This window comes from Rutidosis leptorrhynchoides, chromosome 8, assembly GCF_046630445.1.
Source record: "Rutidosis leptorrhynchoides isolate AG116_Rl617_1_P2 chromosome 8, CSIRO_AGI_Rlap_v1, whole genome shotgun sequence".
Taxonomy (NCBI): domain Eukaryota; kingdom Viridiplantae; phylum Streptophyta; class Magnoliopsida; order Asterales; family Asteraceae; genus Rutidosis; species Rutidosis leptorrhynchoides.
The window spans coordinates 72,692,688-72,705,464 of NC_092340.1; the positions used below are offsets into that span (position 1 = coordinate 72,692,688).

At 36.7% G+C, this 12,777-nt stretch overlaps 1 protein-coding gene across 1 annotated transcript; it reads right to left on the reverse strand.

The window, feature by feature from the left end:
* Nucleotides 1-9,420: 9,420 nt before the first annotated feature.
* LOC139863531 (uncharacterized) lies at nt 9,421-12,450 on the reverse strand. Its single transcript, XM_071852157.1, has one exon. It carries the CDS (start codon nt 12,448-12,450, stop codon nt 9,421-9,423), a length of 3,030 nt encoding a protein of 1,009 aa, XP_071708258.1.
* Nucleotides 12,451-12,777: the final 327 nt, after the last annotated feature.

Here is a 12,777-nt window from a genome sequence, read left to right on the forward strand (position 1 = left end):
AAACATTTAGCTTTTTGAAAAAAAAAAAAAAAAAGTGCCCACATAACTTCATTTTATCAAATGGGCAATGACTTGCTAAAATTTTGATTACAAATAAAAAATAAAAAGCTAGGAACTTTTTTTTTTTTTTTTTTTTTGGGATAAGCAAAAAAACCTCCTATGAACGAGCACATTGGCTCCTCCATAGAAGGTAAAACCTCGGGTATTCAAGCCACCGAGCGCGAGACCTGGTACCGGGTGAATTGCGTATTATGCGCATCCTCTAGTCACACTTTCTTTTTGAACAATTTGGCATAGTCAGGAATTGAATACGGGTAGTGTGCTTTATTGGCCAACTCGGTGACCACTGAGGCAAGCCTGAATGGTTAAAAAAAAAAAGCTAGGAACTTCGAAGCCAAATATAAATATTTATAAGATAAACAAACTGCAAACGTATTCGTGACCGTGTGTCTATTTCTTTTTTTTTCTTTTTTTCTTTCTTTTGCAATTCTCTATCTAATACAATGAACAATAATTATGGTTGTAGCATTACACGTTAAGTTGGTAAGTTGCGATTTTTAGAGAAGGATGGTAAAAAAAATTGGTAGGTTAGTTGATGATATGTGGAAAAAAATGATGTATTTACGGCATTATCAAATACTAAGAGTTAACAAAAGTATTGAACGAATATTAATGGAGGGACTACTAAGTGTTCGACTGTTGTATGTCGACTGTTGTATGTAAAGGTTTGTATAGGAAACGCTTCATGTGTCATAGGAAAAATCGGATTTTCAAGGTGAAGATCTCTTCGCTAAAAGGAGGAAACACGAAGTCGGTTTTTAATAAGGGTATGAGTGGTAAGGGTGTTTCTCTTAGTTTGCATGATAAAGAACGCGACTTGGAGATTGATGATGCGGTTCAAAATTCGTTCGTGAGAAGTCGAGTGTTAAACCTTCTAGCGGAGAGGGTAAGCTTGAGTTTTTTGAGGGTTTAGCGAAGCAGGGATTGATTCCTTCTTTTTCGGGCACACTCATTAGTGATCCATCGGTGAAAGTGTTAACATATTCCTTCAACTCGGTTAAAGATGTTGGTTTGGCTCCAAAGACAGGCTCCAATTCTATTAAGGGTAAATCGGCGATCAAGTAATACGGCATCTTTCGGTGGCTTCGTTGGTTGGATTGGTTAGTTTTGTTGGTCTCGCCCATCTTGTAATTTGTTTCTTTATTGGTTGCGTGTTTGCTCTTTGCTTCGTTTATTTAGTTATTAGCGGTTTGGCTCAGGTTTTGGATTAGTTAGTAGGGATTTTGTTCAGTTTGTTAGTCTTGAGCCAATGTGCGTATTGTTTTTTTCAAAAAAAAAAAAAAAAAAAAAAAAACCTGTTATAATACATATATATATATATATATATATATATATATATATATATATATATATATATATATATATATATATATATATATATATATATATATATATATATATATATAAATGGATAGTCAATTATTGATACACAAAAGTAATATTATTGTATTACCTAAACTTGTGATATTTTTGCTATAAATAGCCATGAATGCAAGCATTAAACTTGCACCATTTTCTCACACTTACAAAGTGTTTATTTATTTCTCTCCAGTATCATCTTTGTTCTTACACTTCATTATTAGCATTCTTAATCAAGAATCAAACCACTAAAGGTAGTTATAAGCCTACTGAATTATAACATCAAGAATCAAACCACTAAAGGTAGTTATAAGCCTACTGAATTATAACACGTTATCAGCACGATAATCTTAATACTAATTATGGTTGGCTCTGCCACCTAAATGATATATGGTCGGTTATACCACCTGAATAATATATGGTCGACACTGTCGCCTAATTATCATTTATGTTACTAACATTTATATTTCTATTATCTAGCATTTATATGGTCGACAGTGTCACCTAATTATCATTTATGTTATATAACATTTATTTATGATTGCTTACATATGGTCGACAATGTCGCCTACTTATCATTTATGTTATATTAAATTTATGTTTAATGTTTATATACTTATGAATATAAATTGACTCTAATTTATCATGTTGTTTGTTTTAATTTTTGATAATAGAAAATGTCGAATCTGGAAAAGCTTAAATTTACTCCTTTAGAATCAACGGGAAACAACTACATGTCATGGGTTATAAAAGTAAAAATGCATCTTAAATCAATGGGCATTCTTGAAACCATAAATGAAAACAACACTTGTTCTGAAAAAGAACAAGCAACGGCATGTTGCTTTATTCATCAACATATTGATGAATGCTTACAAAATAATTATGTGACTGTAGAAGATCCTCATGTTTTATGAGAAGGTCTCAAAAGCAGATTCAATAATCAAAGAGAAATTTTACTTCCAGCTGCTATGGATCAATGGAGAACATTAAGGTTCCAAGACTTTAAGAAAGTAAATGAATACAGCTCAGCTCTGTATAATACAGTCTCACAACTTAAATTCTGTGGACATGAAATAAGTGATGCAGACATGTTGGAGAAAACTTTCTCCACAATGAATGCTGCCAACATCACAGTGCAAAGAAATTTGAGAATGCTAAAGTTCAACACAAATCCTGAACTTAATTCTTATCTCTTGGTTGCAGAGCAAAATGATGAGCTATTAATAAAAAATCAGCAATCCCGTCCTACTGGTACACTTGCAATCCCTGAAGCAAATACTGCAAATAATTATAAACAGGGACAAGGACGCGGGCAAGGTCGTGGTTATAATAACCATCGCCATCATCATGCCAAAAGCCATAACTATGGTAGAAACCATCCTTATGGGAATGGGCGTGGACGTGGCCGTGGTCGTGGCCGTGGTGGTCAAAGAAATAATAATCCACGAAAATATAAATATCAACCACAAAACAAGCCCACTAAACAAGATGTTGAAGAAAATTCTTCTAAAAATTCTGAAGAATCTTGTTACAGATGTGGTAGAATGGGCCACTGGGCTAATACTTGCCGAACATCTAAACATCTTGTTAAGATGTATCAGGATTCGCTGAAAGGTAAAGAAAAGGAAGTAAATTTTGTGGATAATATTGATCCAACAGTCACTGAGCAACCATCTGATTTATATAAAGATTTCTTGAATTAAATTAATATGTTTCTTTTATAAATAAAACGATTTAACCTTTGTCATCATTTTTTTCTCAAATGTTTCAGTTCTATATGTTTTATCAAATGTTCCAGTTCTATGTTTGATGTTTCAATTCTATGTATGTCAAATGTTTCAGTTTTATCTATTTGTGTGTAATAAACATTTTGTGTAACATTTATATACTTACTGTTTGTTTCTTATATATGAAGTTTAATATGAATTCTGCTGGAACACAACATCAATCAAGTAGTGGAGATCTCTGTATAGCAGATAGTGGTACTACACACACTATACTTAAATCTGAAAAATATTTCATTGATTTGAAACCAACGGAAGGAACTATACATACAATATCAGGTGCTGCTAACTTGATAGAAGGGATAGGAAAGGCAAAATTCATATTACCAAACGGTACAACATTTTTAATTAATAATGCCTTATTCTCTCCTAAGTCAAGCAGAAATTTATTGAGTTTTTCTGACATATACCTTAATGGATATGATTATCAGTCAGTAACGGCAGAAAATGAGAAATATTTAAGTATCACTAACAAGAATCACGTGATTGAAAAACTGCCAAGACTTAATTCTGGATTACATTATACACATATAAATGTACCAGAAGCACATATGGTGATTAAAGAAAAGTATATTGATCCTGGTGTATTTAATTTATGGCATAACAGATTGGGCCATCCAGGATCAACAATGATGAAAAGAATTATTGAATGTACACATGGACATCCACTGAAGGATAGAAAAATCCTTCATGATACAATGGTTCCATGTATATCTTGCTCTCTTGGAAAATTGATAACTAGACCCTCACCACTTAAGGTTGAGAAAGAATCACCAATGTTTCTTGAAAGAATTCAAGGTGATATTGTGGACCAATTCATCCACCATGTGGACCATTTAGATATTTCATGGTCCTAATAGACGCATCTAGTAGATGGTCTCATGTTTGTCTGTTATCAAGCCGTAATGTGGTATTTGCAAAATTTCTTGCCGAAATTATTAAATTGAGAGCACATTTTCCTGATTACATCATTAAAAAGGTGAGACTTGATAATGCTGGTGAGTTTACATCTCAAGCATTTAATGACTATTGCATGTCTATAGGAATTGTTGTTGAACATTTTGTTGCTCATGTGCATACACAAAATGGTTTAGCTGAGTCACTGATTAAACGTTTACAGTTAATCGCTAGACCATTGATAATGAGAACAAAACTCCCTGTATCTATATGGGGTCATGCAATTTTACATGCTGCTGCATTGATTCGTATCAGACCAAGTGCAAGTCATAAATATTCCCCCCTACAACTTGCTTTTGGTCAAGAGCCAAATATTTCCCACCTTAGAACATTTGGTTGTGCAGTATATGTTTTAATTGCGCCACCACAACGTACAAAAATTGGTCCTCAAAGGAGGTTGGGAATATATGTTGGATATGAAACATCTTCAATCATAAGGTATATTGAACCTATGACAGGTGATGTTTTTACAGCACGTTTTGCTGATTGTCATTTTAATGAAACATTGTTTCCTAAATTAGGGGGAGAAATAAAAAATAAAGAAAATGATGTTTCATGGTGTGAACCTCAATTAAAGTATCTTGATCCTCGCACAAAAGAATGCGAGATAGAAGTTCAAAAGATAATGCATATACAAGAACTTGCAAATCAATTGCCTGATGCATTCACAGATACAAAAAGGGTGACTAAATCATATATATACCAGCAGTTAATACTCCAGCTCGAGTTGAGATTCCAAATCAGAAAACTGATAATGTAGTCACTCAAGAATCTATGCCACGTCTGAAACGTGGGAGACCGGAACACGTGGGAGACCAGTTGGTTCCAAAGATAAAAATCCTCGAAAAAGAAAATTAGCTGATAATAATGTAAAAGAAAGTGTTCAAAAAGAACCACAAATCAGTACTCCTACTGCAGAGGAGATTGATGATGTCAATACAGAAATTGCAATCAATTATGCACATTCAAAAATATTATGGAACCGAAATGAAATGAAAAATCTTGATGAGAAATTTTCATTTAATGTTGCATATGACATCATGAATAATGATGATGATCCAGAACCAACATCTATGGTTGAATGTCAAAATAGATATGATTGGGCTCAATGGAAAGAAGCAATACGAGCTGAATTAGAATCACTCAATAAAAGAAAAGTTTTCGGATCCATCATTATCACTCCTAAAGATGTGAAACCTGTAGGATACAGATGGATTTTTGTCCGAAAAAGAAATGAGAAAAATGAAGTTACAAGGTATAAAGCTAGACTTGTAGCTCAAGGTTTTTCTCAAAGACTGGGAATTGATTATGAAGAAACTTATTCCCCTGTTATGGATGCAATTACTTTTAGATACTTAATCAACCTGGCAGTTTCTAAAAATTTAGAAATGCATCTCATGGATGTTGTGACTGCTTATCTATATGGATCACTTGATAGTGATACATATATGAAGATACCTGAAGGATTTAAGGTACCAGAAGCATCAAATGCAAAACTCAAAGAAATGTATTCGATTAAATTACAAAGATCTTTATATGGGTTAAAACAATCGGGACGTATGTGGTATAACCGATTAAGTGATTACTTGATAAGCAAATGGTATACAAATAACCTTACTTGTCCTTGTGTTTTCATTAAGAAAACAATATCCGGATATGTGATCATAGCTGTTTATGTTGATGATCTTAACATCATAGGTACAAATAAAAAGATCCATGAAGCCATTCAACTTCTAAAGAAAGAATTTGAAATGAAAGATCTCGGAAAAACCAAGTATTACCTTGGTTTACAAATTGAGCATATGCCTAATGGTTTACTTGTACATCAAACAACACATACTGAAAAGATTCTGAAACGTTTCAATATGGACAAGGCAAAACCATTAAGTACTCCTATGGTTGTTAGATCACTCAATGTTGAAACTGATCCATTTCGTCCATGTGAAGATCATGAAGATATTCTTGGACCAGAAGTACCATATCTTAGTGCAATTGGAGCTCTTATGTATCTTACAAATTGTACAAGGCCTGACATTTCTTTTGCGGTTAATTTGTTGGCAAGGTTCGGCTCTGCTCCTACCAAAAAACACTGGAATGGGATCAAACACGTATTTCAATACCTTCGAGGAACTACTGATTTAGGATTATTTTATTCTAACGAATCAAAATAAGATTTGGTTGGTTATGCTGATGCAGGTTATTTATCTGATCCACATAAAGCTAAATCTCAAACTGGATATGTATTCCTAAATGGAGGTACTGCAATATCATGGCGTTCTCAAAAACAAACACTTGTTGCTACATCATCAAATCATGCCGAAGTGATTGCATTACATGAAGCTACTCGGGAATGTTTTTGGTTGAGATCAATGACACAAATCATTACTGATTCTTGTGGACTAGAACGCGATAAAAGTCCAACAATTATCTATGAAGATAATGCAGCTTTCATAGCACAGATGAAAGAAGGGTATATCAAAAGTGACCGAACCAAACACATACCTCCTAGATTCTTCTCATACACTCAAAATCTCATTAAGGACAACGAGATCGAAATGAGATATGTTCAATCCAGCAAAAACTCTGCTGATCTTTTCACGAAAGCACTTCCAACTACTATTTTCAGAACACACGTTCATAACATTGGTATGAGACATGTTCAAAAGATGTAACAACTGAAGCGATGTCTACTTGAGGGGGAGTCAATTCCATGCTGCACTCTTTTTTCCTTAGCTAAAGTTTTTTTTCCCACTGGGTTTTCTTTAGCAAGGTTTTTAACGAGGCAGTAACTTACAGTTGATCTTCAACAAACAAAATTGCTATCCAAGGGGGAGTGTTATAATACATATATATATATATATATATATATATATATATATATATATATATATATATATATATATATATATATATATATATATATATATAATGGATAGTCAATTATTGATACACAAAAGTAATATTATTGTATTACCTAAACTTGTGATATTTTTGCTATAAATAGCCATGAATGCAAGCATTAAACTTGCACCATTTTCTCACACTTACAAAGTATTTATTTCTTTCTCTCCATTATCATCTTTGTTCTTACACTTCATTATTAGCATTCTTAATCAAGAATCAAACCACTAAAGGTAGTTATAAGCCTACTGAATTATAACATCAAGAATCAAACCACTAAAGGTAGTTATAAGCCTACTGAATTATAACAAAACCGTTTATATAGCATTAGTGTTTTCGGGGGGAAAAAATTACTGTAGATAGAGATCAAAGGTATAATTTGATGACCACTAATGTAATTTTACTCTTAATTTACTTATATTTATTACAGTAATTATTTATATTTTTCACGGAGTAATTTATTTCTATTTGCTTATTATTTAGTTTTGTTTAAATTTATATAAATATCTAAATACTACGCTTAAGAATATACATTATATGATGATACATGATATTAGTAAAGTAGTTTTAAAGACTAGTTATTGATAAGTTAAAATAAAGAATCTATGTTTTAATATCATAAGCTCATCGTTTACGGTTAATTTTTTTTTAAACATATAGTTTTTTATTTAAGTTTTTTATTTGTAGTCCTAAAGGTTATCTTTAAAGATTGAATTAAGCAAAATATAATGGTACATTAAGTTTAATGTCTTGCTCAATGGCCAAACACAATTCAGTACAGAATAAAGGGAAAAAAGACAATTGCCAACTAGCCTTTCAAGGCTTATTCTCACGTATATTGATAATGAAACAACTGAGTTCCTCCTTTTTTGGTTACAATTCCCACCTTAAATAATGAAATAAACATTAAAGATAGAAACAAGAATAACTCCAAAACTTTCCAGCATCTTCTGACTTAATTTTCACAACCTTTGATGTGTCCCACAACTTTTGATTTATCCCATGACTTTTAATTTATCCCAGGCCCAAGTAATCCTCCTAGCTCAAACTCAATATAATTGTGAAGCCCAACATCTGAGAGCCCAGCTCTTTCTTTTCCTGAAACCGTACCTGCATCATCCCCTCCCCCTTTGGAAGGACTCGACCTCGAGTCAAGGGGGTCCTCATTATCAGCAACATAAGGTGACAGATCCGCTACGTTGAAGGTAGCGGACACGTTGTAGTGACCCGGCAAATCAATCTTATACGCATTATCGTTAATTTTTTCCAACACTCGAAATGGGCCATCAGCGCGCGGCTTGAGTTTACCAAACCTACCTCCCGGAAAACGTTCCTTCCGCAAATGTATCCAAACAAGATCACCAACCTGATAGATAACTCATTTCCGCCGCCTATCAGCTCGCCTCTTATAAACCTGAATCTGCCCTTCCATTCGATTTTGAACTTGCTTGTGGATGGCTTTAAAATGATCAGCCTGCGCCTGACCATCAGAGGGACTGTCATCGTGTCCAACCCGTGGCACTAAATCAAGTGGAGTGAGTGGATTTCATCCATAGACAATCTCAAAAGGAGTCTTGCCAGTAGTACGGTTAAGGGACCTGTTAAATGCGAACTCCGCCTGAGGCAAGGTGAGATCCCACTGTTTTGGGTGATCACCGACAAGACTACGCAACAAGTTTCCCAAACTACGATTAACAACCTCGGTTTTTCCGTCCGTTTGCGGATGGTGAGAAGAACTAAACTGCAATTTTGACCCGACACGAGCCCACAAAGTACGCCAAAAATGACTTACAAATTTAACATCACGGTCAGAAGTGAGTGTCTTAGGAATCCCATGTAAACGTACAACTTCTGCAAAATAAAGATGTGCCACCTGACTTGCATCAAAAGTTTTGGTACACGGAATAAAATGTGCCATCTTAGAGAAACGATCAACGACAACCATAACGGAATCCTTGTTTCGCTGAGTACGCGGCAAACCCAAAACAAAATCGAGAGTTACATCTTCCCAAGGACCACTCGGTATTGGCAGTGGCGTATATAAGCCCGCATTCGAACCGTGCATTTTAGCAATATGACACACGCGACAACGCGTGACCACCCGATTCACATCTTTAACCATTTGAGGCCAGTAAAACTTTTATTTAATCAAAGCCAGTGTTTTATTCATCCCGAAATGCCCCGCGAGCCCCCCGGAATGAGCTTCAGTGATAATAGCATGGCGCAAGGAACCTACTGGAATGCATAGCCTAGTTCCTTTAAAAAGATACCCATCATGTATTAAAAATGTAAGGAAGGTACCTGTTAAACAGTTGCTCCATATGTGACCAAAATCAGGATCAGTAGCATAAAAGTCACGCTACACCTCAAAGCCTTGCACACTATTTGTGACAGTATGTAACAAAGTATATCTGCGGCTTAACGCATCAGCAACGCGATTTTGTGAACCGGCCTTATGCTTAATGACAAAAGAATACGCTTGTAATGTTTCAACCCACTTCGCATGTCGGGGATTTAACTTGTGTTGCCCTTGTATATACTTCAAAGAATCATGGTCCGAATATAATACAAACTCATTAGGTAACAGATAGTGTCTCCATGCCTCTAGGCTACGAACAATAGCATAAAATTCGCGGTCATAAGTCGAGTATTTCTGGCGTGTTTCGTTCAGTTTTTCACTAAAGAAGGCGATGGGTTTATTGTTTTGGCTTAACACACCGCCGATACCCACGCCCGAGGCATCACATTCCACCTGAAAGACGTCGTTAAAATTAGGCAATACTAAAATAGAAGCATGGGTTACCTTATGTTTTAACTCCGTAAACGCAGCTATTGCTGCATCAGTCCATGTGAACCTACCACCCTTCATACACTCGGTTACGGGAGCTATAATGGAACTAAAGTTACGAATAAACCGACGATAGAATGAAGCGAGTCCATGAAAACTCCGAACTTCATGAATATTGGTTGGCAGTAGCCAACTTGTTATGGCCTCAATCTTCCTGTCATCCATGCGTATCCCATCACTAGAAATAACATAGCCAAGAAAAGTTACCTCTTTAGTGAGAAAGTGACATTTAGCACCATTAGCATACAACTGTTGCGTGTGTAAGACATCAAAGAGTTCCCGTAGGTGTGCCACGTGTTGTGTGACATCCGCACTATATACCAAGATATCGTCAAAGTATACGACCACAAAGCGTCCAATAAACCTTTTAAAAACATGATTCATCAATCTCATAAATGTACTTGGCGCATTCGAAAGGCCAAAGGGCATAACCATCCACTCGTAGAGCCCATCACGTGTTTTAAAAGCCGTCTTCCACTCATCACCCGGGCGCATTCGAATTTGGTGGTAACCGCTTCGTAAGTCAATTTTAGAGAACACTGTTGCCCCGTGTAATTGGTCAATTAAATCATCAAAATGTGGTATTGGAAAACGGTATTTTATTGTGATTTTGTTGATGGCCTGACTATCGATACACATACGGTACGTACCTCCATGTTTCGGAACGAGTAGAGCGGGTACCGCGCAAGGACTCATGCTCTCTCGTATCAACCCCTTGCGTAACAATTCAGCAACTTGTGTTTCCAATTCCTTGTACTCTTTTGGGTTCAAACGGTATGCGGGTTTGTTTGGGATAACCGACCCGGGCACGAAATTGATGCAATGTTGAATATCGCGCTCAAGTGGTAATCCAGGAGGTATTTCCGCTGGCAATATGTCACTAAATACTGCAAGAAGTGGTTGTATAAGAGCCGGGATTTCATGCGCGGTTTCGTTGCTCTCTGTAATAACTAGTGCAAATAATAATGTAGCATTACGAACCTCCTGAGCAAGGGCATGGTAGCTAAGAAAAAGGGTAGGGTCTTCTGCCGTTTTGCGAGTGTCTAATGGAGCCAAGGTGATATTAATACCATCCTTGCAAAAGCTATAGGTATTGCGGAACCCATCGTGCTTAGTCTTCCGATCGAATTGCCACGGTCGACCCAGAAGTAAGTGGCAAGCGTCCATAGGAATAACCTCGCACCATACTTCATCATTATACTTATTCCCGATCGAAAATTGAACCAAACAACGCTTATTTACCTTCACGTTGCTGCTGTGTTTCAACCACGTCAATTGATACGGTTCCGGGTGGTCGACTACCTGCAACCCAAGTTTCTCAACCATTTCAGTGGAGACAACATTTTCACAGCTGCCCCCGTCAATAATCATAGAGCAAACCTTCCCTTTTGTGTTAACTTTGGTGCGAAAAATATTGTTGCGAAGCCAAGAATACTCATCATCGTTATGTACGGTTGTGTTAAGGGTGCGGTGGATGACTAGAGCCTCACCCTGATCTGCATATATCATCTCAGTACCCTCCGTTTTCTGCTCATGCGGTTCAGGTTCTCCGTCAGTATCGTATTTTGGGTACTCGTCTTCCCACGTAGTAATAGTTTTCTGATTCGGGCAGTCACGAGCGTAATGGCCCATACCTTGACATTTAAAACATTTAGGGGTACGGTTACTAGTCCCTGGGTTGGAGGCACTAGCACGCTGGTCAGATTTACCCGTATCAGGTACCACACTTTTGGTATTTGAACTTGATGCAGTACGCGTGTAAGGGTATTTTATTTTACCTCGTTCCTTCTGTTTTTCCACCTTGAGCGCCAGCCTACACACGTCATTGTAGGTCCAATACGGTTGCAAACTAACGACATCAGAGATATCTGTGTTGAGACCCCCCAAAAATCTCGCGATAGTTTGCTCCTCCTCTTCTTGCACATCACATCGCATTCGCAAACGATCAGATTGTTGTATAAATTCTTCCACACTCAAATTCCGTTGGCGCAAGTTATGATATTCAAGAAAAGCCTCTTGTCGATAATTGTTTGGAAGAAATTTGGTACGTAAAAGTTTCTTCATTTTATCCCATGTTTCGACCTTGGATTTTCGGGCGAACGCTCTAGATTTTTGAACATTTTCCCACCACAAGGACGCATGTTTGCGTAGTTTGATTGCAACGAGCTTCACCTTGAGGTGTTCGGGGATATCTTTGATGTCGAACACACGTTCTACGGTGTTCAACCAGTCCAGGAAATCGTCTGGTTGCATTGTTCCCGTGAATTCTGGGATCTCCACCTTCATTCCTAGAAGGCGTAGGGGATCCTCACGATGATCCCTACGATGAACCGCAACAAACGGATTCGTCTCAGGGGTCTCCAACTCGCTGGTCTGATCCGAAAAACTTTCGTGAAAATCATGGTCCCGATTGAATTCTAACTCATCAATTCGTCTTTGTAAGCGTGCGATTTCAGCGTACGGGTCTTGATCGCTGCCTCTTCCGGCGAATCTACGATTTCCACCTCGTCCGAAACCACCTCGATTGTACCGTTCGGCCATCCCTGGACTACTGATACCAAATAATGTCTTGCTCAATGGCCAAACACAATTCAGTACAGAATAAAGGGAAAAAAAGACAATTGCCAACTAGCCTTTCAAGGCTTATTCTCACGTATATTGATAATGAAACAACTGAGTTCCTCCTTTTTTGGTTACAATTCCCACCTTAAATAATGAAATAAACATTAAAGATAGAAACAAGAATAACTCCAAAACTTTCCGGCATCTTCTGACTTAATTTTCACAACCTTTGATGTGTCCCACAACTTTTGATTTATCCCATGACTTTTAATTTATCCCAGCCCAAGTAATCCTCCTAGCTCAAAC

Bases quoted from the DNA above. Each gene is read 5' to 3' on its own strand.
- LOC139863531 (XM_071852157.1), bottom strand. From the start codon at position 12,450: ATGGCCGAACGGTACAATCGAGGTGGTTTCGGACGAGGTGGAAATCGT.